We start from the raw sequence: 25808 nt of genomic DNA on the forward strand, positions 1-25808 counted from the left end.
GATGCCTGTCCTTTTTGTAACAGTATTTCATTATGAGAGCCCCAGTTTTTTAAGATCGTGATATCTCTGGTTTCCGTGTTTATATGTACGATTAAAAACCTTTATGGCCTCATTCTTAAAGATTCTCAAAACCAGTTTCTCGTTTCTTCACCAAAGCATGACCTCCAAGAGGGAAAACATTTCTCCGGATTATCCACTCACTCTTTTGGAAGGTCTAACAACCATTAGTCATTTTTGTCTTTTGGAACAACCCAACCAAAACAAAAAGGTAAATCATTTCTTTCCTGAGTTCGAGACAGTTTTCATATATTGTTTTGTTTTCATTGGGGTTACGTCTGTTTCAAAGAAGAAATGTATGTATGTCATACAAACCTATACGCAAACGTTAATGCAAATGAACACACATGCAAATAATGAAGTGTATGCACATATACGTGCAAATGTATGTATGTAAGTAATGCAAACGTGGTTTTGTTCTTGCTGGCGCTCTCTGTGGGCGACTTCAGCCCTCCACCAGTATGGGATAGAGTGTCATCTTTTTTCCTGGTACTTGTTACTTGGCCTTATGGAGTTTGAAGACGTTTTAGCTGTTGGTTGCTCTACCCTATCTGGGAGCAGATTGTAGAAGGCAGCTAGTGCTTCGGTTGAGTGGTTGGAAGAGTTTGTAATGAGGAGCCTCAGATGCACAGGTCTCCCTCTTTGAAAGAAAATCATGGGTTTAAATGCTCAGGGAGGCGTTTTACTTCCAGACCACACGTGGGACTTGCTCTGGAGGGTGCTACAGCCCAGACTTTATCCCACCAGCACCCTGTCCTCGTGGAAAGGGAGATGGTGCCACCGCAGACGCAGCGAGTCTCACGTGTTCGTTTTCGTTTTTTTTAGACCGCTGCTGTGAGTGACTCTACCAATTTGAAAAATGCCAAGAATGCTATTCTGGAAGAGCTTCCTCGAATTGTTAATACCATGGCCCTTCTCTGGAATGTTCTCAGAAAGGAGGAGACTCAAAAGAGACCCATGGATCTCCTTGGAGCCACGAAGGGATCTTCTTCCGTTTACTTTAAAACCACCAAAGTAAGAGAGCTTCCTTTGTGTGTTTATGATTTCCTCTGTCTTGTATTGTCCCACCAAAAAATAAAAATGTACAGGGTTATATACATAAATAATCAAACATAACGTGCTCAGAGAAACCCACATTAGAAGTAAGTTGGAAGTAGAAATCTCCAGTTTGTTTATTAGAATAAGTTTCCTATTCATGGAAAGAAAAGCTTTGTGAGTAGTTTTCAGTTTATTTTTTCCCCTTGGCCCCTTTTTTTTTTTTTAAGCCAAACATAAAGTCTCTGAGGGTTCCAGGTAGGGTACCTAAAGTCCTCAACCTGTTTCTGTTAAGCATCTCTACTAAGACAGCTTAGCTCTTGCATTCTGCTTTCAGTGGTGCCTTGAACAAGTGTTGAGGTGTCTTTGAGTTTTTTATTAAACCAGAAGCTCACAACCCAGAGCATTTCTAGTTCTGTTACCGAACCAAACTTGGGTCCACTCGCCTGCACGCAGTAAAGGCAATCTACTGACACCAGGTCGTGTTAAAGGAAAGTGGGGGGTTTATTTTAAGGCGCCAGACAGGAAGTGTGGGAGCTGATGCTCAAAAAAACCTGAACTCCCCCGATGGGTTTCAGGGAAGAGTTTTTAAGGGTAAGGTGAGGGAGGGGAGTTGCAGGGTGGGTGAACAGCTCATGTACAGTTCTCTGATTGGTTGATGAGGAGATAACAGGGCCGTGTCACAGGAGTTAACATCATTAATCCTCAGGCTCCAGCGGGTCTGGGGGCTACCTGTTTATGGTCATCATGCAGTTAGCTTCTTCCATTTGGTGGGGGTTTTAGTATCTGTAAAACAACTCAGGAATATGCCTCAGACACTTATCTATGTACTTCAGGGAGGAACTAAAGATTCTGTGACTGCCATATGGCCGATTTACCATTTAAATTGTTATCACTTCTCCTCACCCCAGTGCTACGTTTGTCATCATGTGTTCACATCCTTGCAATCATTAATTCCTGAGCCAGGCTTTTGTGACTCAGGGGAGGCCTGGGAAACTAAAGCTTTTCTACAAACAAGAGGCCGGCAGAGGACATGGTGGGGAGGGTTCTGTCCCAGGAAGGCCCCCATAGGATCCTGCTCGGTTACAGTTCACTCTCTCTTGGTAGCGTCCCAGCTCAGTCTCTGATTGCTGTGTCTGGTGGCTCAGAATTATCTGGCTGTGTCTCATTTAGCTGAGCACCCCTGGTGCCAGGTGCGGCCTCGGAGCTTACGCTGGCATCTGGCGGCCCAGGCTGAGCAGAACAGATCAGGACACAGGGAGCCAGATCACCTGGACTCAGCTCCCTGCTCAGGTGCTTTGTGGGACCCTGGGCAAGTTCATTAACCTGTCTGTGCTGTAGTTTCCTCAGTTGGAAACACGAAGCCAGGCATCCTCCAAGCACTCTTCATTTATTGGCCCATTTAGTCCTCACCTGCAAGGTGGGTGCTATTATTATTCCCAGATTACAGATGAGGACACTGGGGTGTAGAGAGAGTGAGTGCTTTGCCCTCAATCGTGCATCTGATAAGCAGTGATGCCGGGATGAGGGTGAGTAGGGAATGGAGCCCGCCTCTGACTTCTGTTTTCTGATCTTTCTATAGTGAGTCAGGCAGTTGCACAGGTGGCCTCCAAAATGTTCTGGCAGTTCCAGAGATACCCTCCAAGGGAAATCTGCTGTATTTCAAGCTGCCACAGGAAACTGCTTAATTTAAGCCTAAAAATTAAGCTCTAGAAAGGTTCAGAAAATCCTCAGGCACGCAGCCTGAGCCTCGGTTTCCTCCTCTGTGAAATGAGTCTGTTATTAGTAGCCTACCTCCTGGGCTGATGGAAGGATTCATTTTGGTGATGGCTAACATTTATTGAGCACTTAACTTAAGCCGTCCCTGAAGGACCCAAGGCCTTGAGCTGGGGCCCCCGTGGTTTCTCTGGAGCAGAAACCGCAGCGGGAGGGAGAGGACGTCTCCATCCCATGGCCAATTGTATCTAAGGAGATGCTAAACTAAGGCAGTGGGGACAGAGGAAGCCCAAGGTAAATTCATTCATTCCACAAACATTTGCATGTCTGCTGCTGTGTACCAGGTCCTGCTTATCCAATAGTGGATAAGATAGAGCGATTAAGTCCTTGTCTGCCTGGCGGATACAGACGTTAACCATCAATTTAAAAATAATGATGAGAAGTGCTACAAAGAATGCGGGGCACTCTTACAGGCTGTGACCCCTGGTCAGGGGGTCGAGGAGGCCTTCCTGAGGCAGAGGGGCTGAGCTGAGACCCAGGAAGAGAGGATTTGCCTGGGTAGGGAGGTGTTAGCGGCTGTGAGACCCACAGGATTTATAGAGGAAGGAACATGGAGGTTTCAGGAATGGAGAAAAATCCAGGCGCAGCCGGAGGGAGGGTGATGAGTGACGTCCGGGGCCGTGCTGTGAGTTTATTTTTAGTTGGTTACATAACAAAGTTAGTTAAATGGTACATATTTCTGGAAATTGAAAAACATCCTTCCTGATGCATATTAGCCCTTCCAGGGCTGGTTGAGACACGTGAGGCTAGGGGCTTTCCGGATGGGAACAGTGCCGACTCCACTGCTGGGTACCCCCCCCCCGCCCCCTTCCTCACTGTATCTGCAAAGCCTTGGGTGGCTGCCTTCGAGCCCTGCCCTGCTCACAGCTGCTTGGAGGTGGTATTCATCACCTCCCAAGGGTCTCTTCCTGCTCGGCTCCGCTAGCCATCTGTCCGTCCGCCTGGGCTGCCCGCCGTGCCTCTCGTCCAGTTCCTCCTCCCGCGGCCTGGTGCCCGGGATGCTGAGACAAAGACCCGCCCTGGCTCCCAGGGTTTACAGGTGCTGGTGGTGAAGTGCACAGTCCACCGTAGCCCTGATTCTACTCTGCTCTAACTCTTCGTTTTTCTATTTTTTAGATCATACGACAAAAAATTTTAGACTTCTTAAACCCCTTGACAGCCCATCTTGGAGTTCAGCTGACAGCAGCTGTTGCAGCGGTGTGGGGCAGGAAGAAAGTGAAACGCCACAGTAAGACAAAGGTAAAGCCAGAAATGAAAGCAGGAACTAACTTACTCTGACAAAATACCAGAGGGTCATGTGTGATCAAAAGTGACGCCAGGGCTTCCCTGGTGGCGCAATGGTTGAGGGTCCGCCTGCCGATGCAGGGAACACGGGTTCGTGTCCTGGTCCGGGAAGATCCCACATGCCGCGGAGCGGCTGGGCCTGTCAGCCATGGCCGCTGAGCCTGCGCGTCCGGAGCCTGTGCTCCGCAACAGGAGAGGCCACAACAGTGAGAGGCCCGCGTATCACAAAAAAAAAAAAAAAAAAAAAAAAAAAGTGACGCCAGAGGCCAACACGGGAGACTGGGGCAGTGGTTCCACTGTTTTATTTATTTTTTATTCTTTTATTTTTTATAATCTTTTCTTTCTTTATTTTTGGCTGCTTTGGGTCTTCGTTGCTGCACGCGGGCTTTCTCTAGTTGCGGCGAGCAGGGGCTACTCTTTGTTGCCCTGCGTGGGCTTCTCATTGCTGTGGCTTCTCATGTTGCAGAGCACAGGCTCTAGGCACGCGGGCTTCAGTAGTTGTGGCACGTGGGCTCAAGAGTTGTGGTTCACGGGCTCTAGAGCTCAGACTCAGTAGTTGTGGCACATGGGCTCAGTTGCTCCGCGGCATGTGGGATCTTCCCAGACCAGGGCTCGAACCCGTGTCCCCCTCATTGGCAGGCAGATTCTTAACCACTGTGCCACCAGGGAAGCCCAGTTCCACCGTTTTAAATGCATCATGTACTCTAGCTGTGCCAGTTACAACTAGCCGGGGTGTCGGGTGGGTAGGGAGTGGAGGCCACCCCCAACCTCTCTTTTCACATCTTTCTGTAATGAGTAGATTGTACTTCTATTTAACCTTTTTAATCTACTGTCTAATAGTGTGCTTACAAGAATGTACGTTTTAAAGAAGAACACCGCCATGAACCTGCCACCCAGCTTAAGAAACAGTTCACCATCCTACCTATGAGGACCCCTGTGGGCCCTTCCCTGGTTGTAACACCACCTGATAGCTTTTTTTTTTTTTTTTTTTTCTTTTGCGGTACGCGGGCCTCTCACTGTTGTGGCCTCTCCCTTTGCGGCCATGGCTCACGGGCCCAGCCGCTCCGTGGCATGTGGGATCTTCCCGGACCGGGGCACGAACCCAGGTCCCCTGCATTGGCAGGCGGACTCTCAACCACTGCGCCACCAGGGAAGCCCGTGATAGCTTTTTTTATTTTTTTTTAACTAATCTTTTTAAAGACTTTCTCTTTTTAAGGCAGTTTTAGGTTCACAACAAAATGAGAGGAAGGTACAGGGAGTTCCCATATTCCCCTGTCCCCGCACGTGCATGCCCTGCTTCCCCCAGCAGCCCCCATCAGGGGGTTACACTTGTCACAGTTGCTGAACCTACACTGACACGTCCATAATTTACACTCGGCTTTTTTAATTTATTAAAGTAATGCTTGTTCATGATGGTCAAGAAAATTTAAATCATCGCATTCCTGTGCCCAGACTTCAGTGTGCATTTTGTCCATTCCTTCTCCACTGACTGGTCCATCACGAGGTCCTCCAGGAGCTTGGTTCACGTGCTTCTGCAATACCAGCACGTACTTCTTCCTTGGTCCCCTCTGTCGACCATGCAGGTTCCTACCTGGTACCTCCCTCAGAGGGTCTGCCCCACCCCCTGGACACTATCTCAGGGCCCAGCGTAGGCCCCTGTTCCCTGAGGAGGTGTGAGAGGCTGGTGGCCCAGGCCACCCACCTTAGCACTTGCTGGGGCTTCCGGGCGAGAAACCTGATACTTGCAAGTGCATGTCACCACCCTACACAGACTTCTGTCATCACAACATGCCTCCCTCACCGGGACTTGCCTGCCACAGGCAGCTCGCATGAACCTGATTTACCTGTTTTTCTTGCTGTCCTCATACTTTGGGGGCTGTCTCGATATCAGCCTGTTTCCTCCCAATTAAACGTATCTGTTTCTACAATGCTTTCTCATTGAACATACCAGAGAGACTGCCCATCATCAGCTACACGTTTTATTCCTTATTTGTATCAGATACTGATTAGGTTACTGTGATTAAATGCTAACCTCACTCTTCGTTCCCACCACTAGAGTCCATTACCCAGTTTTCATTTAAGTATTTCTTTAGAAGATTAAAACAAACCTCTTTTTCCAGGGGCAAGTATCATAGAGTACTTTCTGTGCCTCATTCTCATTCTTGTTTTCTCTCTGTGAGCCTTAAAGGAATGATTTTTTCCTCGGCAGATCGTCCCGGCGGCCAGCGCGTCCCAGCTGACCCTCGTGGACCTGATCTGTGCGCTGAGCACCCTGCAGACCGACACGGTGCTGCACCTGGTGAAGGAAGTGGTGAAGAGGCCGCCGCAGGTCCTAGGGGACGAGGTCAGGAGCCTGGGGACCCTCAGAGGAACGCAGCACTCTCTCTAACTCCACGTCTTATAAACTGTGTTGGGGAGGGAAACAGAGGTTACGGCAGCAACTCGGAATTCGGGGGCTGCAAAACGAAGGTGTTCTTACCGGGCTCTGCGGAGCTCCATGAAATGTGCTTCATGGGCTCCTGTTTTGGGGTGCAAGCCACTTGAGGTGAAGGACGGACTTCCATCCTTCCATCCCACTGCAGGGTGCTCTGCCCGGTAGTGGTTCAAATCGAATAACTCTGTTAGAAAGAAGAAATGTCACTTGCCTCAAGGAACTTGCAGCTGAAAAGGCGTCAGAGTTAAACAAAGCCAGACACTAGTCAAAGGTGGAAAAGACTGATTTTATTTAGTAACTACTGTAGCAGGAGAAGGAGTTGTGCTCTGTTCCAGTTTGTGCAGAGGTGAGTGGGTAGTTTAAGCAGAGAATGAAGAGCAGGGAGGGTGAACAAGCAGGGGCTTCAGCAAAGTCAGGGGAGTGGAAAGTTACAAACAAGCAAGAAGGGGGTTGGTGGATGTAATTAGGCCATCGGGGTTTGCTGACTGTAAAGTGCAAGGTAGGTTCCTGTGCTCCCTTGGAGACTGGGAAACAGGGGCCCTGTCTTTCTTGATGATGGTATTTCAGAGGGATGGCTGCCAGGTCCTTGAGAAAGACATCCCTGGGTTGTAGGAGACACACATACATCTCACAAGGGACAGAGCAAGGATTTATAACTGTAAGCTTTTCTTAATAAATGCTCAAAGAAAGGGAGGTCAGGAACCTATCAGGAGTTGGCTAAACACACAGCAGATTCCTTCAGAAGCCTTGAGCTTTCTTTCTTAGGCAGGCATCTTAAGGGGGTTGAGGTCATCCCTGTAGGGACGTGGCCTTGAGCTGCTGGGAACCCGTTGGGACATCCCTGTTGGCACAGTGGTCAAGAATCCGCCTGCCAATGCAGGGGACATGGGTTCGAGCCCTGGTCCGGGAAGAGCTCACATGCTGTGGAGCAACTAAGCCCGTGCGCCACAACTACTGAGCCCACGTGCCACAACTACTGAAGCCCGCGTGCCTAGAGCCTGTGCTCTGCAACATGAGAAGCCACAGCAATGAGAAGCCCACTCAGGGCAACAAAGAGTAGCCCCCGCTCGCTGCAACTAGAGAGAGCCTGCATGCAATGAAGACCCCATGCAGCCAAAAATAAATAATAAATAAATTTTTTAAAAAAAAGGCTAGGAAATTGTAAACACAGACCCTACAGTCTGACATAAGCATCTCAGGATTCGGGCTCTCCTCAGAAACATAATTCTCAGTTTTTTCTTGCATTTTCAGTAAAATGTTTTCAGGAGGGCAGGAGAGAGCGGGGAGAGGGAGGGAGAGAAAGAGAAAGGGACTGTTGAGTAATGGGAGATATTTTAGAAGGTCTGGAATCTAATGATTAACCCTGTCATTGATTACTTCATTCATTGACTGTTAAAAAATTGGAGTGAGAATATTGAGGAATTCCCCAAAATGGCTTGTGACCAAGGGCCAGATTCTTGTACCATTTCTTTTACTGTTGGAAAGCAAAAATATTATAGGAGGAAGAAAAACTATATGATTTACAATTCAAAAAAAAGGAGAAGAAAAAGAAGAGGGTTCAGAGGAGCCTGACTAGGTCAAGGAGAGCATCTTTGTCAACGGGCGAGTTAGAAGTCTGCATAATTTTTACAAAGGTACAAAATACACGTCAGAGGACTTGACTCATCCTGGACGTGCTGAGAAAGAAGAGATTTCATCTGGCTGCAGGGAAGGCAGTGGCCTTTGAAGGGTGACGTGATTGAACCACAAAGCTCTTACAGTTTTTCTGCCCAGTTTCGAGGGGGGGCACCTTTTCATTTATGCACAGTGACTTTGCAACAGAACAGACCGTGTGGTTTAACAGTTTCCTGCCTGAGAGATTTTTGGTTTTACCAAAGCAGACCTCTTCGTTGAAAGTGTTGGAGCTGTTTTGTTCTTAATTAATTTGATAGAAAGCAGGGATTTGTTCCAACTTTGAAATAATTGCCTTCTCTTAGGTAATTTAAAATTATACAGTTAGGAACAATTTAAGAATAATTCCCTAAGTGAAAATTAAGGGAGTGGACCAAGTGATTTTGCTAAAAAATAGTTGTAATCCAACAGATATTTGTACGCCAGGGTTCATAACAGCATGAATCGCAATAGCCAAAAGGTAGAAACAGCCCAAGTGTCCATGGATGAATGGATAAACAAAATGAGGTCTGTACATGCAATGGACTGTCTATCATTCAGCCTTAAAAAGGAATGGAATTCTGACACATGCTGTACCGTGGATGAACCTTGACAGCATTATGCTAAGGGGAATAATAGACAGTATTATTGTATACTGTCTATACTGGACAGTCTACTGTCCAGAAGGACAGTATTATATGATTCCACTTATCTGGGGGACCCAGAGTAGTCAACTCCACAGAGACAGAAAGAAGAATGATGGTCACTAGGGACTGCGGGGGAGGAGGGAATGGGAGTTAATGGGGACAGAGTTTCAGTTCGGGAAGATAAAGTTCTGCACATGAATGGTGGTCATAGTTGCCCAACAATGTGAATATACTGGATGCCCTGTACACTTAAAAATGTTTAAAATGGTAGATTTTGTCAAGTATATTCTACCCAAATAAAAAAATTTTACAACAATTAAAAGAAATCTTCTTTTTAGATATTAAGGTCATAACACTAAGGGTGGTGAACAAAAGCTAAACCTTGGAATCAGAGATGTGTTCAGCCGTTCTCACCCCAGAGTGGAAAAGCTGACCAAGAATACCTTTAGCAGTTTTGGCTGTGCCTGCCTTGGAGGAGAACTCCCCACTTGAAGCTCTTCCTCTGAAAGGCACGTGGCACAGGGGCACCCTCTGCAGAAATGTCCACACTGGGAAGGCCACTCGGGGCTTCTAACCAGTCAGTTACACTCGGGGCTCTGGTCCTCTTCCTTCATTCCACGTGTTTATTGAAAATCAAGTCTGCATCGTAGTGGGGAGTCCTAAATAGTTGACACTGTTCCTGCCTACGGTCAGCCTGTATTCTCGTTGGGGAAAGAAGATAAGGCAGCCTACAGATTTACACTGTGAGGCCAGATTATGGAACTGGCCAGGCGCTTAAACAGTCAGATGTAAAATGGGCACGGGCAACTTCATGGCATCTGTCGGACGTCTGCCCCCAGTCTCCCAAATGCCTGGTAGTCTTGTTGCCTTTTACTCTTGAATGTAAATGTTAAAGTAATGGACCCTGAAGAGAGGGAGCAGGGTGGTGGAGGCAGGCAGCAGCAGCATCAGGTCCTGGGTGGATTGGCATTTATATCTCTGAGCAAGTCTAGCTGGCGGGAGATTGCTCTTCCGCGCTGCGGGTCGGTCCCCACGGATGGGGTCACAGCTGCAGCCACGGGGGAGCTGGCCCTGCAGCAGCTTTACACACAGAGCAGGCGCTTTCAGGTTTTGTTCCTTCATGTTACTGGAGTTTCTGCAGACACCTGCAACTCCTGGGCTTAAAAAATAAAAAAACCTAGATGTCGTCTGGCTGAGTGGTTTTTGGCGTTTTGAATAACAAAATTACATTTTGTGGTTAGTTTAGTTAATTGGCTCGACTTCTGTAACTTCGACAAATAGCCTTTTACAAGCAAGAAGGGAAAAAATGTGTGTCTTGAAACCTATTTCTAAGTAGTTCCAGCCATTTGGGATTTAGGGAAGTTGTCTGGGCTGTTTGAGGGAATTCCTGGAGCTAAGAATTCAAATTTGGCATTGTCTCTCAACTGTAGCTCCCGAGGGCCAACTTTGGCCACCAACTTTGTGTCTTGGGGGAGGTTCAGTTATAATGCCAAATCTTCCCTAAATACTTGTTAAAAGCCTGGAATGGGAAGTAGGTAAACATAAAGGGAATGACTCTGGGAGTCTGATGAGAGGGGCACTAATGATTTGGGACCTCATAGGATACATTTGTTTTTGTTTCACTTGGGGGATACTTTCTATTATTATATTTGAAAGACTCTAGCTGCAAACATTTGCTTTGTTAGGATATAGAATCTGTTTCATTTCTGTATTTGAATTCTTTTTTAGCCTTATTTCCTACCAACTTGGAGTAATTAGCTTTGCTTTAATTTTCAGAAATCGCCCCTCGTGGATGTCCCTGTGTTGCAGTTTTGCTATGCTTTCATCCAAAGGTAATGCAGCCCCTCAAAGATGTTTCTCAATTATAGATGCTGTTGCAATGATTATAAATAATTCCTCTGATTGTATTTCCATTTTTTCTTTTAACTGAAGTATCATTGATTTACAATGTTGTTAGTTTCAGGTGTACAGCAAAATGATTCCTATATATATATATATATATATATATATATATATATAGGAATATATATATATATTCTTTTTCAGATACTTTTCCACTATAGGTTATTATAAAATATTGAATATAATTCCCAGTGCTATTGTTTATTTTTTTAAAATTTATTTATTTTTAAATTAATTAATTAATTTTGGCTGCATTGGGTCTTCGTTGCTGCACGCAGGCTTTCTCTAGTTGCGGCGAGCGGGGGCTACTCTTCATTGCGGTGCGCGGGCTTCAGTAGTTGTGGCTCGCAGGCTCAGTAGTTGTGGCACACGGGCTTAGTTGCTCCGCGGCATGTGGGATCTTCCCAGACCAGGGCTCGAACCCGTGTCCCGTGCATTGACAGGAGGATTCTTAACCACTGTGCCACCAGGGAAGTCCCTTATTATTTATTTATTTATTTAATTTATTTTTGGCTGTGTCGGGTCTTAGTTGCGGCACGTGGCATCTTTCGTTGCGGCGTGCGGGCTTTCTCTAGTTGTGGCATGCAGGTTTTCTCTCTCTAGTTGTGGTTCGCAGGCTCCAGGGCACGTGGGCTCTGTAGTTGTGGTGCGAGGGTTCCAGAGCGCATGGGCTCTGTAGTTTGCGGCACACAGGCTCTCTAGTTGAGACGTGCAAGCTCAGTAGTTGCGGCGCTCGGGCTTAGTTGCCCTGCAGCATGTGCGATCTTAGTTCCCTAACCAGGGATCGAACCCACGTTCCCTGCATTGTAAGACAGATTCTTTACCACTGGACCACCAGGGAAGTCCCTGTTTATCTATTTAATATATAATAGTGTGTACATTTTGATCCCAAACTCCTCGTTTATCCCTCCCAGCCACCCCCCCCCATTGTGTTTCTTGATTACTGGAGAGGCTGAGTTCAGAAAGTATCTGAATGGTGTCCTTATTTCCTCTCGAGGCATGGGAATACCCTGATGCTTTTACTTTTTCTTTCTGCAGAGATCAAATCTGACATTTTAAAGTCTGGGTGCTGTAGCTTAAATACTTACGTCAGCAAAGCTTTATGTGAGGCCTGGTAAACTTTAGAAGAACCAGTTTGCGTTAAATTGATACCATAAAAGGAGGGGGGATTTTAAGGACCTCTTTTAGAAAAAGGAGAAGGGATTATTTTTGGTGCTGTCCTCAATGCTTTGCCGTGTTTTCTGCTGGATGGCTTCTGCGTGGGTTTACTGTGCTGAATGTCCGCATGCAGGGGTCTCAGCTGTAGGAGTCCCCCAGGTGTTTCTCCACGGGTAGAAAGGACGCTTTGCTGGGCCTCGTGCAGATCTTATGGCAGGTCCCAGGTGCGGCTCCCGGACCCCTCCATCGTGTGGGGTGTTCTCGGCTGCAGTAAGGAGGGTGAAGGGAGTGTAGCCCCGTCTCAAGGAAGCCTCAGTATTCTCATGTATCTCAGGGGGTTCGCAATAAGTACATCTGACCACCAGCTGCAAGCTCCCTGGTTAACAGGTTCATGTTCCGTGGTTATTCCGGCTCACTGTACCCTGAGGTGGCAAGAAGGGTCATAGTCCCAGGAGTCCCTGGGTCTAGGGTTGAGCTCAGACCAGCTGTTCATCCTGCACCACAAGCATCCCTGTACTTCTTTCCTGCAGGAGGTAAAGATGAGCTGGTCCCTTCTCGTGGTAACTAATGTGAATTATATCACTAGCAAGCGCCTGTTGCAGGGGCCTAAGTGATATCTGAGCCTTCCCAGCAGCTGCAGGAGCTGCGGCCTCCTTTTATAGAGGAGGCCCTGCCCAGGTCAGTTAGGAGGCAGTAAGTCAGGGACGAGGACTTGAACCTGGGGCCCTCTGGCTGCGGCCAAGCTCTGCCTTTTGTGCTGTGCAGCCTCGCTCCGTAGCCATAATCCGAGTCCTTGTTTTCCTGAGGCCTGACCTTGCCCTCTGTGACCTTCTGATGGTTGACTCTGTTTCCAGCGACGTCAGAGAGGCTGAATGGTAGAGCCAGACAGGCCCAGAGATCAGACAGTCCTCTAGTTCCAGGCTTTCACGTTATAGACGAGGAAACCAGGGGCATCTGACCTGTCAGCAGGGTTGCAGGTCTCCAAACTCCAAGTTCTTGGCAGAATACCAAAATTTAGCTTGTGTGTATTGTAATTTAAAAAAGAGCAAACAGGTCAGGCGGATATGCCATCTTCCTGTGCTTTCCAACCACCCGGATCTAAAATGTGCTTATAAGTAACATTTTGTTTTGACCTGTTCAGGGTTGGATATTTTTTCTTTCTTTCTTTTTTTTAAATAGGCTCCCAGCAACAGCCTTGCAAGCAAACTTCCCTTCGCTGTTGGGTGTGTTAAAGGAGTCCGTGCAGTTGAATCTCGCTCCCCCTGGTTATTTCCTGCTTCTCAGGTACCGTGTCCCTGCACTCCCGTCACCGTATTTTTCTTTGGGAACATGTTTTTTTTTTTTTCTGCAGCGTTCTCGGTCTTGTCTCTCAACAGCATGCTGAACGACTTTGTAACAAGAACTCCCAACCTGGAGAGCAAGAAGGATCAAAAAGATCTGCAGGTCTGTATGTGCAAGTCTGGCAGGCTGTTACTGTCCCAGGAGTATCGCCCACCTTTAGAGGCTCTCACTGGAGAGAGTAAACATTGGGCAGAAGCAGATCTTAGACTTGCATTTGTTCCCGCGTCTGATTCCCTCCGTTACTGTCTTTAGAGGACTCTGTACAATCTCCTGATGAAGGTTCTCGTGTTAGACTTGAGCAGTCGACCGTGCAGTTTACAAGGCACCCTCTCGCTTCCCACTGTCCACAGATGTATGCGGACTTACTCTGCAGCATGATCGGGACAATAAGTCCATCTTTATGCGCAGATTCCTTTCCTTAGAACCTTCCCCCGTCTTTTTTGTTGTTGTTGTTGTTGTTTTTTGCGGTACGCGGGCTTCTCACTGTCGTGGCCTCTCCCGTTGCGGAGCACAGGCTCCGGACGCGCAGGCTCAGCGGCCATGGCTCACGGGCCCAGCCGCTCCGCGGCAGGTGGGATCCTCCCGGACCGGGGCACGAACCCGCGTCCCCTGCATCGGCAGGCGGACTCTCAACCACTGCGCCACCAGGGAAGCCCTTCCCCCGTCTTTTTAAAGCAATATAGACCCACAGGAAATTTCAGAAACACTGAAAAACAAAGTAAAACTCACCCATAGGAGAAGGAAAATCTTCTCCTTTGAGTAGAATGCCAACTATCAATAATACATAGATGGGGCTTCCCTGGTGGCGCAGTGGTTGAGAGTCCGCCCGCCGATGCTGGGGACACGGGTTCGTGCCCCGGTCCGGGAGGATCCCACATGCCGCGGAGCGGCTGGGCCCGTGAGCCATGGCCGCTGAGCCTGCACGTCCGGAGCCTGTGCTCCGCAACGGGAGAGGCCACAACAGTGAGAGGCCCGCATAACGCAAAAAAATAAATAAATAAATATAATAATACATAGAAGTAATGAAGGAGTTAGAAAAGTCACTATTTTGCAACCATTATAATCCTTGAGTGAGGAGCTTTTTGAGTCAAAGCCTTTAAACTGGGTTGTGTAGTTTATGGCTTTGGTGATATTACTGCTAATCGCTGTGATCCCTGGTGTTTGTGAAATATCTGTCCAGTTCCTGATTCTGAGGCACTAGAGTTCTGCGTAAAGCACAGTGACTCCTTTGACTCAACCGGTAGAGAAGAAAGCATCACCCAAGGGCAAGTGCTGCAGCCCAGCCCTTGGGTGGCACCTCCTGCACTCACCTGGAAGCCCTCCCCCTCCCATGGGCTGTTGCCTGCCGCGGCCCCTCCGTTTCCAGTCCATCGGCCGGACGGTAGCCACAGGCACTACCGCAGCTGGTGCGGCTCGCTCTGCTCCTGTTCGTCAGAGGGCCAGGTGGGCCTCTGCTTCCACCCCAGGATGTCCCAGCCTCCCTGACACTGACTCCTTCCTGCTGTTTCCAGGCACCCCAACTTCTTTCCCATCCATTCACTGCGCTTGAAATGGGAGCTCTTCTAAGTCCTCAACCCCTTTTCTTGATCTGCTTTTAAGAATTTATTTTCTTGAAGTAGAGTTGATTTATAGTGTTAATTTCTGCTGTACAGCAGAGTGACTCAGTTATACACACATATATATATCCTTTTTCATATTCTTTTCCATTATGGATACATATATATATCCTTTTCCATATTCTTTTCCATTATGGTTTCCATTATCCTTTTTCATATTCTTTTCCATTTTCCATTTTCCATTACAGGATGTTGAATACAGCTCCCTGTGCTCTACAGCAGGTCCTTGTTGTTTATCCATCCTGTATATATACTACTTTGCATCTGCTAATCCCAAACTCCCACTCCATCCCTCCCCCACCCCACCCACCTTGGCAACCACAAGTCTGTTCTCTACGTCTGTGAGTCTGTTTCTATTTCGTAGTTAAGTTCATTTGTGTCATATTTTAGATTCCACATAGAAGTGATAGCAAATGGTATTTGTCTTTCTCTGACTTACTTCACTCAGTGTGATCATCCCCAGGTCCATCCGTCTATTCTTGACCTTCCTTACCGCCGTCATCCACCCCACACCTCTGCCCAGGCGCACCGCGGACAGTTCGCACGGGTGCACCCCCCTTGCCACCGGCAGGCAGACGTTCTCTTGCTTCATGCCCGAACACAGCTGCTGGGCTCGTAGTGGAAGTCAGGACTGTTCAGTCCTCAGACGTCAGGGACGTACAGCCCCTCTTAGCTGGCAACGCTCGATGATACCCACTCAGTGTTTCTACCTCCGTCCCAGCTACTTGACCAAATCCATTCCTCATGGAACTCCTGATACAGATGACTCCTCACTTCACCCTCGAGTCAATTTAATTTATGCAGTTTTGTTTCTTGTATTATTCAAAGATGCATTTCTAGCAAGAATCCATGGTCCTGAAGAAACTGGAAATCTAATCTGCCAAACGTGTCGTGCCGCTGTGACTTCCTATGTCTCTGTTTTACCCAAGTTGGTCAGAGAGTAGCCTGAGCCACGAGTGTCTGTTGAGCCCTTGAAATGTGGCTTGTCTGAAGTGAATGTGCTGTAACTAAACACACAGCAGATTTCAAAGACTTCATAACAAAGAATGCGTAACCTCGCTAACAATTTTATATTGATTATATGTTGATACTCTGTTGGATATATTGTGTTAAACATTATGAACTTGTTTCTTCTTTTAATGTAGCTCCTAGAAAACTTGGTATTACCTGCATGGTTCACAGCTGCGGCTTGCATTATATTTATATCAGATGGTGCTATTTTAGGATTCTTTTCCTTAACTAACTTCCTTTCCTCTTTCTCCTGACTACTCTCAGGAAGTCACTCAAAAAATTCTAGAAGCTGTCGGGAACATTGCTGGCTCTTCCTTGGAGCAAACCAGCTGGCTGAGCAGAAACCTGGAAGTGAAGGCTCAGCCTCAGATCTCTCTAGAAGAATCTGATGATGAGGAAGATTTGCACGGTAGGTGTAGAAGGGTCAAAAAGTAATGCCCAGGGCTTCCCTGGTGGCGCAGTGGTTGAGAGTCCGCCTGCCGATGCAGGGGACACGGGTTCGTGCCCCGGTCCGGGAAGATCCCACATGCCGCGGAGCAGCTGGGCCCGTGAGCCATGGCCGCTGAGCCTGCGCGTCCGGAGCCTGTGCTCCGCAACGGGAGAGGCAACAGTGAGAGGCCCGCGTACCACAAAAAAAAAAAAAAAAAAGTAATGCCCAATGCCAGCTAGTGGGGCTAGTTTTGCCTTAAAAGTAAACTGGCTTTACTTCTTACAACATACGTTGTATGTATACTGAACAATAGGATTCCATTGGAAGGGTCCCGAGTGGCCCACGCTACCGTGTTAAGCCCTCACTGAGCCGAGATGGGGGTCCAAGAAAGTAACTTCCCAAGATAATTTGCACAGACTCAGTGATGGAAATCTGTGTGGGATAAAGAATAGGAGAATGTATGTTTTTCTTTTTGTGGAGCCGTGGAAAGAAAACTTAGTAAACCAGCTCACTGTCGTCAGGCAGTTGATGTTGTATTTCATTTCTGGCCAACACACCCCTGCCTCTCGATGACCCTCGTGTTTGGTCATTGCCTGAGTGGTGAAGATTCTATCATGGAGGCCACACAGAGTAGGCACAGCCCAGCCTTATAGTCAGTTACAGCTTCCTAGGAAAATGGTCTGGAGACTCTCAAAGGAGACTCATCTGTTTACTCGGAGGACCGCTGATCAGCCAGATACTCCTGAGGAGTGAATTAAATGCAACAGGGTAGACTGTCAATTGCCGGTGCCCTAAAGACCGCCGGACGAATGTATCATCAAGCACATCTCAGGTTACTAGACCTGCTGCAGTGAGGGAGAAACTTGGCTGGGTCATAGGGGTGTCTCAGCTCTAGGGGAGGTTTGGGGAGGCTATTTATAAGGTTGTAGGGCCTTGGCTGTGTTGTTTGTGGCAGATCTTTCCAGGTGGGGACGGGGGCAGAGTCAGTAATAAGATACCTTGGCATTGGTGGGCGCAGCACTAGGCGAGGGTCCAGAAGTGGATGTTGACGAGATGCTGCTCGTTTTGATAAGTGAGCCACTTTAGTTGGTTGAGTTTTTCTTTCAGAATTAGGCATATCTTAGAGCAAGTAATTATTTTTGCAAGCTCTCAGTATTATTTAACACAGACAGGAAAGTATGCCCAGTCCCAGTGTCGCTCAACACTGGACAAGAAAATCAGTTTGGTCTCAGGTTTTTTTTTGTTTTTTGTTTTTTTTTCTGGTATGTGGGCCTCTCACTGTTGTGGCCTCTCCCGTTGCGGAGCACAGGCTCCGGACGCGCAGGCCCGGCGGCCATGGCTCACGGGCCCAGTCGCTCCGTGGCATGTGGGATCTTCCCGGACCGGGGCATGAACCCGTGTCCCCTGCATCGGCAGGCGGACTCTCAACCACTGCGCCACCAGGGAAGCCCTGGTCTCAGTTTTATTAACACGAGCAAAATAATTACATCTAAGTTCTCAGTCGTAACTACATAGCGCAGTGCCCACCACAAGGTCAGTGTTCAAAAGCTGCTAGTTCTGTCATATTTTATGACCTCTGTCATTATTGTTAGCGGTAGTTATATCAGCAGAAGCAAAGCTGAATTTGTGGTTTTTAATATACAAAGGAAGGTGTGTCAAGAAGTCTGGGCTCTTTTCTCTTGCAAGTAAACGAAACCCATTTCAGGCGTGTAGAAACACAGCACAAAACTTTCTGGCTCACGTACAGGAAAAGCCCAAGCGTCTACATCTGGTTTTAGTCAGAGCGGGAGCTAGGTGTTCAGATGAAGTTCATCAAGTCTCACGCAAAGATTCCGGTTGGCTGTTCTGGGCCTGTGGCTGACCCAGAGGAGGAGAGGAAAGGCTGGTGCGCTGGAGCTCCGAGAAACGGGCTCCCACCCAAGAGAGGCTTCTCTTGCAGGAGGAGGAAGGATGGTGTTAGACAGACAGGCCGTAGTACCCCCTCCATTACTTCTGCCATATTTGTTTGACAGCTAGTTTTGTGGTTTACATAAGAAAATAATTATACTTTACTCTGTAATGAAGATCCTATAACTAGTATGCTGTCATTTACTAATGTAAACCAACAATTATGCTTTCTCAGGCTGCGGTTATGATTATAGTTGTGGTTCTAGGGAAAGAGAGCTCGTGCAACTCCTTGCCTCATCTGCCCTCAGTTATTCCCGATGTAGGTACTGATATAGGGATTAAACTGCTTCTCCACCACCAGTGCAGCTGAGCCTGGCTTTTGTGCAGTAATTAAATTTAACCTCAAGACAGTACTGTAGTAAAATGATTACCTGATTTTTATTTTAAAAAAGAAAGCAATAAATAAATAAAATAAAGAAAGAAAGCATAGAATTCCAAAGCTGGAGGTGATTTGGGGGCTTCTCAGTAAGACTTAATTAGCAAATTATAGAGTACCGAAAGACTCTTTGGATCATACACTATGCTTTGTTTCAGTCTTGAACAAACTAAGTATGCATACTGGCCGTCTAAATCATGAAACAGAATGAGGCTTCAAATGATGTTTTTCTCCACTTAGAGTTCTTCTGTGTGCAGTGCACGTGCAGGGTCCTTCCTGTATGTTTGCGTCTGGCGTGTGCCATGCACTGTGTTCTAGATGCTGGTAATGCAGCAGGAAACAAAATGAGCAGGGCCTCTGCTCTCGTGGGGCGGGGGGGATGCGGAAGGTGATGGTCCAAAGTAAATTAACAAAGGTATCTTTCAACTCTTCTGGAAATCCAAAATGAAAGTGTTTTTTTTTTTTAATGGGAGTGGGGCTGGGGGCCACTTCAGATGTTGCAGAACATGTCCCCAAGGAAGTGTCAGTTGTGCTGAGAAATACAACGTAAGGGGGCAGCCATGCAAAGATCCGGGAAGGCGCTGCCCAGAGGGGATGGCGAGTCCTTGAGGTGGGAGTGGGCCAGGCCCAGGAAACCTGAAGATCAGCTTGGCTGGAGCCTAATGTGTGGTCATGCAAGGTCAGGGCGAGAGCGGGGTGGAAGGTTGTCCGGCTTGATGCAGAGCACACTTAAGAGCTTGGCCATCAGCCCACTTGCTGTGGGAAACCATTAAACTGTTTGGAGCAGTGACAGGCTCTTATTGAGTTTTCAGAAAACATCAGTTTGGCTGCCGGGAGCGATGTGGGCTGCAGCAACCGAGAACAGAAACTGGGAGTTCAGTTAAAAGCATCTCATGGTGCTTTGGGCAGGAGAAGATGTTGGCTTAGAGGCATGGGCTCTAGAGAAAGGTGGACTGGTGTGAGTGCAGCATCAACAGAACTTGCCGATGGATTGGAAATGGTAGTTTAAAGAAAAAAAAGGCAAACAAGGATGACTTTGGGGTTTTTGTTGTTTGGTTTTTTGTTTTATTTATTTTTGGCCACGTTGGGTCTTCATTGCTGAACATGGGCTTTCTCTAGTTGCAGGCGAGTGGGGGCTACTCTTCGTTGCGGTGCGCGGGCTTCTCATTGCGGTGGCTTCTCCTGTTGTGGAGCACGGGTTCTGGGTGCACGGGCTTCAGTAGTTGTGGCTCGCGGGCTCAGCAGTTGTGGTTCGCGGGCTCTAGGGCGCAGGCTCAGTAGTTGTGGCGCACGGGCTTAGTTGCTCCATGGCACGTGGGATCTTCCCGGACCAGGGCTCGAGCCCTGCGTTGGCAGGTGGATTCTTTTTTTTTTTTTTTTTTTTTTTTTTTTACGGTACGTGGGCCTCTCACTGTTGTGGCCTCTCCCGTTGCAGAGCACAGGAAACACTCTCTTCTCATAGTTTCCACGACTCCATGTTCTCTTGGTTTTTCCTCCTACGCTGCTGACCTTTTCTGATTCCTTCCCAGACATCTCAAATGTAACACATGCAAACCCAAGCTCCATCTCCCTCTCCAGAATGTTCTTGCTTCAGACTTTTCCACCTCAATCAATTGTTTAAACCAAAAACCAAAGTCATGGGACTTCCTCGGTGGCGCAGTGGTTAAGAATCCGCCTGCCAGGGCTTCCCTGGTGGTGCAGTGGTTGAGAGTCCGCCTGCCGATGCAGGGGACACGGGTTCGTGCCCCGGTCCGGGAAGATCCCACATGCCGCGGAGCGGCTGGGCCCGTGAGCCATGGCCGCTGAGCCTGCGCGTCCGGAGCCTGTGCTCCACAACGGGAGAGGCCACAACAGTGAGAGGCCCGCATACCGCAAAAAAAAAAACAAAACAAAACCGGAGACAAGGCAGAGAACACGGATATAAATGTTCCAGGTTAATAACACATAGGGGCCAAACTGAGGGCGTTTCTGTTTGTTTACATTAATTTTCTAAATGAAACATGAGATGAGGTTACCAGCTGAGGAGGGACAGGTATCGATGGTTATGGAGGGAGGAGGTGAAAGAACTATGTTGGAGACTGGGAAAGCCAGCACAGCGCTGAGGGACGTGGGGGAGGGTTATCTAGTAGCATCAGGTCATTTTTGAGTTGCACAGTCATGAAGTAAAGTGAGATCTGTTTCAGAGTAGTCTGGTTTTCTCCAGAGCATTTAGCTGCATAGAACTGCATAGGCAATCATTGGGTTTAGCCAGCTTTGCATTTTTCTAGGTGAGTGCTTCAGAGGGAGAGAGAAGCAAAAAAGTGAAGGATGTTTGCAAGGTGGACGATAGACCACGGGTGTGGGTGGGGAGATAGAGAAGTGAAGACCTGGGGGGATTGACAGGTAGTGAAGGACGTGAACTCAGGGGGTTGGAGGCTTGTGCAAGGTTTCAGGAAATTGTCAGAGCAGCATTCCAGGAGTAAGTGAGCAGGAAAGGTAAGATGTGGTCACTGTAGGGTGCTGCAAATGGAGACTTTGGAAATTCATGAGGTCAAGGGTATGATGGTGACAGTGGCTGGCTGAGCTGGAACAAAATAAAAGCTTGCTGGAAAAGAAAAGACTAAGGGGCTCGGAGGCCAGGATGTTAGAGGGGTCATCCAGGGGGATGTTGAAGCTCCAAACATGGTGATGAGAATAGAAGCAGGGAGGAAGACATGAGTTGGTGCTGATTTATTTGATCAAAATACCCAGATTCTTAGTTGCTGAAGTTGAACACGTTAGCAGAGAAGAATATGTAACATGTACGTACGTACAGAGTCAGTGTGAAAGGCGGGAGCTCATGACTCAAGTTCATCTGATGCTTTGGGGGCATAAATGGTGACCTATTGTCCTGATTAAAACACACATGCCTCTTTCAGCAGATGCTGCTGCCCCCGCGTCAGCAATGGTGCCTGCGTCTGCCCCTTCGGTGTACAGCGTGCAAGCCCTCTCCCTCCTGGCAGAGGTACATATGCATCTGGCTTGTCATCCCCCCACAGAAGTGAGGCTTTGTGAGGGCGTTCGTTCTCAGGGGCCAGGGTGCACGGGCTGCACCGTCCCGGGTGAGTTCATAAGCCAGAATTGGCCTCAAGCTGCCCCGTGGAGTTTTCTTGTTAGGCTGTGTATACCCCGAGGACTGAATTTTGTATTGCCGCCTGCTTTAGGAGATTTCTGTTTTCTGGTGGTCCTGTTCTTCTAGGTTCTGGCATCCCTCCTGGACATGGTTTATCGAAGTGATGAGAAGGAGAGAGCGGTGCCGTTGATCTCACGTTTGCTTTACTATGTTTTTCCTTACTTACGCAATCACAGGTAACGCCACCTTCTCCATTGTACCCCACCCACGTGTGGAAAGGTAGCTTATGGGAAATGTGTCCAGCGGGGTTCCTTGCACCATCTCTGACCTTGGCCCTTTCCCCTTCCCACCCCTTTCAGTGCCTACAATGCCCCCAGCTTCCGGGCTGGCGCCCAGCTGCTGAGCTCTCTAAGCGGTTATGCCTACACGAAACGAGCCTGGAAAAAAGAAGTCCTGGAATTATTCTTGGACCCGGCCTTCTTCCAGATGGACACTTCTTGTGTGCAGTAAGAAATGCTGTCCTGATAAAAAAAAAAACGTGCCCTGAATCTTCAAGTGGAAAAGTGTTTGGGTTTCTGTAATTAATTCTCATTCCTGAAATGGAAGCACAGCTAGCATCAACCCAAATCATAGGACACCACTCACGGGTTAACTGTGTATTTCTGGGAACAGAATTAAGTCTTCTCAAAACTACAAAGGTGGCTTTTTTTAATCAGGAGAAGAATTTCAAGTAAGAGAGCACATTTTTCCTAAAGAGCATTGCATGGGGTTCCAGTGGTACTTGGTCTAGTACTGCTTTATCTTGTAATCACAAAATGCTTGACCAGCATTAAGATGACGGGACTCCATGGTGACACTAAGGTGTCCTTATCCCACTTCTTGGCTCACACTCCCCGATTCCTCACTGAGACCTTGAGGCTGGCCAGGCTCTGCGCGGGCAGCGGAGATCCATGGAATCCCAGGCACAGGATGAACTAGCTGTGCCTTTTTCTTGGAGGTCAACAGAACCACCCGTAACTCTGCCCCTGGCTTGACTGAACAGGTCTTCATTAATGGCAGGGGGAGACGGTGGAGACTGGTCAGCTTCTTTATGTGGGCTGAGGGTTTGCCCAGCCACCACCAGCGGCCATGGCTGTAATCCTGTTGCACTGTGGGGAACCCGTTGAGAACAAGTGGTGTTTGTCTTCACAACCCCCATTCTTTCCATTAACACAAGTGTATGGACATCATCTGTGTGAACACATTTAAGGGCAACCCTTGTGAAAGCCAAGGTACCTTGACAATTTGTGTTTTCTTTTATTGTGAGCTGGGAATTATTCATTATTCCCCATGTTATTCATTCCCTATGTTAAGGTTATAAATGAAAAGCTTTCACTTAACGTTTCCTTATATAAAAACTATTCATCCCTTTCACTAACTTTTCAGAAAGCAGTTTTTAATAGATCTTAAAGGGACATGTTCTTTTCTTGATGCTTTTAATCAGACTGTCACCCTTTGCATATTTAATTAATTTTGCTTTTTTTAATATCCAGTTGGAAATCCATTATTGACCATCTTCTGACTCATGAGAAAACAATGTTTAAAGATTTAATGAGTAAGTTCTTCTGTTATGTGCACATAAGTCACACTTTAAAGGACCGATTCCTTTTGGTCATAACCAGCTTTTACCACGTATTTCAGAGCCCAGCTCAAACCTTTTTTAGTGCCATTTCGGCCACAGAGTGTAATGTGATGTGCAGAATATGTCGGGACTACGTCAATGAGCCTTCCCATTTCCAGTCTATTGACACGAACGCCTTCAACTACCTTTTTTGCAGTTTTATAGCGGAGAAAATACTTTTGAAAGTAATGATAAGTTGACCACAATTGGTTAGGAGTGCTTTCCTGTACCTCATATCCTCTTCAAATACCCCATCACTCAGTATCATGAAAGAAATAAGAACTTTTATAAATGTAAATACTTGAGTAACAACTGCATGCCCTTAATCAAGATCATGATCTTTCACCAGGGAAGATAGGAATAGTAGGAAGTTCTCATCACTTACCTCTCATTGTAGTGTTCTCACTAAATGGAACTTATTTGCTCTATTTATTCCAGCCATGCAGAGCAGTTCTTTAAAACTGTTCTCAAGTTTTGAGCAGAAAGCCATGCTGCTAAAGCGCCAGGCTTTTGCTGTCTTAAGTGGAGAACTTGATCAGTACCACCTTTACCTTCCTCTGATCCAAGGTAAGAAGTCCTGCCCTCCCCCAGCCCACCCCCGCCAAAAGAGACAGGCCCAGAGTGGCCGACATGGCTGGAAACCAGAGGGGCCCAGGGCAGGTGTTGGTGGAATGGTCAGACGTTAAATGAGTACTCAGCAGAGGTGATTGTAGAAGAACTTTGGAAATATATCGGTAAATCTGAAACTTTATTTTAAAAATCAGTTATTATGGGACGTTCCTGCTGGTGCAGTGGTTAAGAATCCACCTGCCAATGTAGGGGCCACAGGTTCGAGCCCTGGTCCAGGAAGATCCCACATGCCGCGGAGCAACTAAGCCCGTGCGCTACAACTATTGAGCCTGCGTTCTGGAGCCTGTGAGCCACAACTACTGAGCCCACGTGCCACAGCTACTGAAGCCCGCGTGCCTAGAGCCCGTGCTCCACAACAAGAGAAGCCACCGCAATGAGAAGGCCGCACACCGCAATGAAGAGTAGCCCCCGCTCGCCACAACTAGAGAAAGCCCGTGCACAGCAACGAAGACCCAACACAGCTGAAAATAACATAGAAATAAATAAATTTATTTTTTTTGAAAAGGCAAGACAAAAATCAATTATTATAATGCTATTAGTTTTTTAAATTTTTTAAGATATTTATTTATTTTGGGCTGTGTTGGGTCTTTGTTGCTGTGCACAAGCTTTTCACTAGTTGCGGCGAGCAGGGGCTACTCTTCGTTGTGGTGCACGGGCTTCTCATTGCGGTGGCTTCTCTTGTTGCAGAGCACGGGCTCTAGGCATGGGGGCTTCAATAGTTGTGGCTCGCGGGGTCTAGAGTGCAGGCTCAGTAGTTGTCGCACACGGGCTTAGTTGCTCCATGGCATGTGGGATCCTCCCAGACCAGGGCTTGAACCTGTGTCCCCTGCATTGGCAGGTGGATTCGTAACCACTGCGCCACCAGGAAGTCCTATAATGCTATTAGTTTTTATTAGGTTGTTTTTTAAAGTCTGGCTGTGCTTCTTCAGCACTGTCTCCTGCTGGATCCCTCCTGCAGTGCAGATACTAAGTGAGGCCAGTGACAGAGCAAGATTTTGGAGAAGTACCTGATTTTTCTGTAGCAGTCTTTTCTCTTCTTCATACTCGCGGTATTCTTCGTCTGCTTCAAAAGTGAATGATTGTGGATATTATACATGGTTTTAAAGGTTTTTCCCCCTCCTCATAAAATGTTGAGTTGGCGAAGTGAGCATTCTGTTTTAATTCATCCTCCTCCAAGATACAAAAGAACTCTCAAACAGGAATGTGTTTTCCTTAAGACACGTAGCCTAAATGGAATACAATAAAATAAACAAGCTCTCAAGAATTGTATTAAATATCATGAAGGCTAGTATAACAAACAATTTTACAAATATTAGAATTACGGTGTAAATCCTTTTGGGGTGCTCAGACTTATTAAAGTATAATTTACATACAGTTCTGGCTATACAGTTCTATGAATTTTGATAAACACATGTAGTCACGTAACCACCACGGCAGTCAAGATTCAGAACATTTCCATCACCCCAGAAAGTTCACTCGTGCCCCTCAGAAGGCATCTCCTGCCCTTACCCCCTGACCCTATCAACCACTGAATCTTCTTTCTGTTCATATAGTTTCATCTTTTCTGGAATGTCCTATAAATGTGAATGTGATTGGACAGTATGTAGCCTTTGAGACTGGCCTCTTGTATTTGAGAGTCATTCATTCTGTTGTATTTATCAGTAGCTTATTTCTTTTTATTGCTATTTATCTATAGTATTCCATTCTGTGGTTTGTTCCAGTTCACCAGTTGAACATTCAGGTTGTTTCCACATAGAATTATG

General features: G+C 47.2%; 1 protein-coding gene across 7 annotated transcripts in view; it reads left to right on the plus strand.

Moving 5' to 3' along the window:
* The window catches only part of DOP1B (DOP1 leucine zipper like protein B), a 110379-nt gene that overhangs the window by 72006 nt on the left and 12565 nt on the right, over positions 1 to 25808 (plus strand). For 5 of the 7 annotated variants that reach the window (XR_004480476.2, XM_033418258.2, XM_033418259.2 and 2 more), the window contains 13 exons: positions 157 to 268; positions 883 to 1071; positions 3985 to 4107; positions 6362 to 6496; positions 10660 to 10715; positions 13123 to 13227; positions 13320 to 13386; positions 16176 to 16320; positions 21562 to 21647; positions 21882 to 21991; positions 22115 to 22261; positions 23288 to 23349; positions 23854 to 23982. Coding sequence is in view for 6 of the 7 variants with exons in the window: in XM_033418258.2 (XP_033274149.2) it covers positions 157 to 268; positions 883 to 1071; positions 3985 to 4107; positions 6362 to 6496; positions 10660 to 10715; positions 13123 to 13227; positions 13320 to 13386; positions 16176 to 16320; positions 21562 to 21647; positions 21882 to 21991; positions 22115 to 22261; positions 23288 to 23349; positions 23854 to 23982 (1466 nt within the window). In the remaining variant the exon portion in view is untranslated. The other 2 variants (XM_004264546.4, XM_049710597.1) reach the window with 2 other exon arrangements.

This window comes from Orcinus orca, chromosome 5, assembly GCF_937001465.1.
Source record: "Orcinus orca chromosome 5, mOrcOrc1.1, whole genome shotgun sequence".
NCBI lineage: Eukaryota > Metazoa > Chordata > Mammalia > Artiodactyla > Delphinidae > Orcinus > Orcinus orca.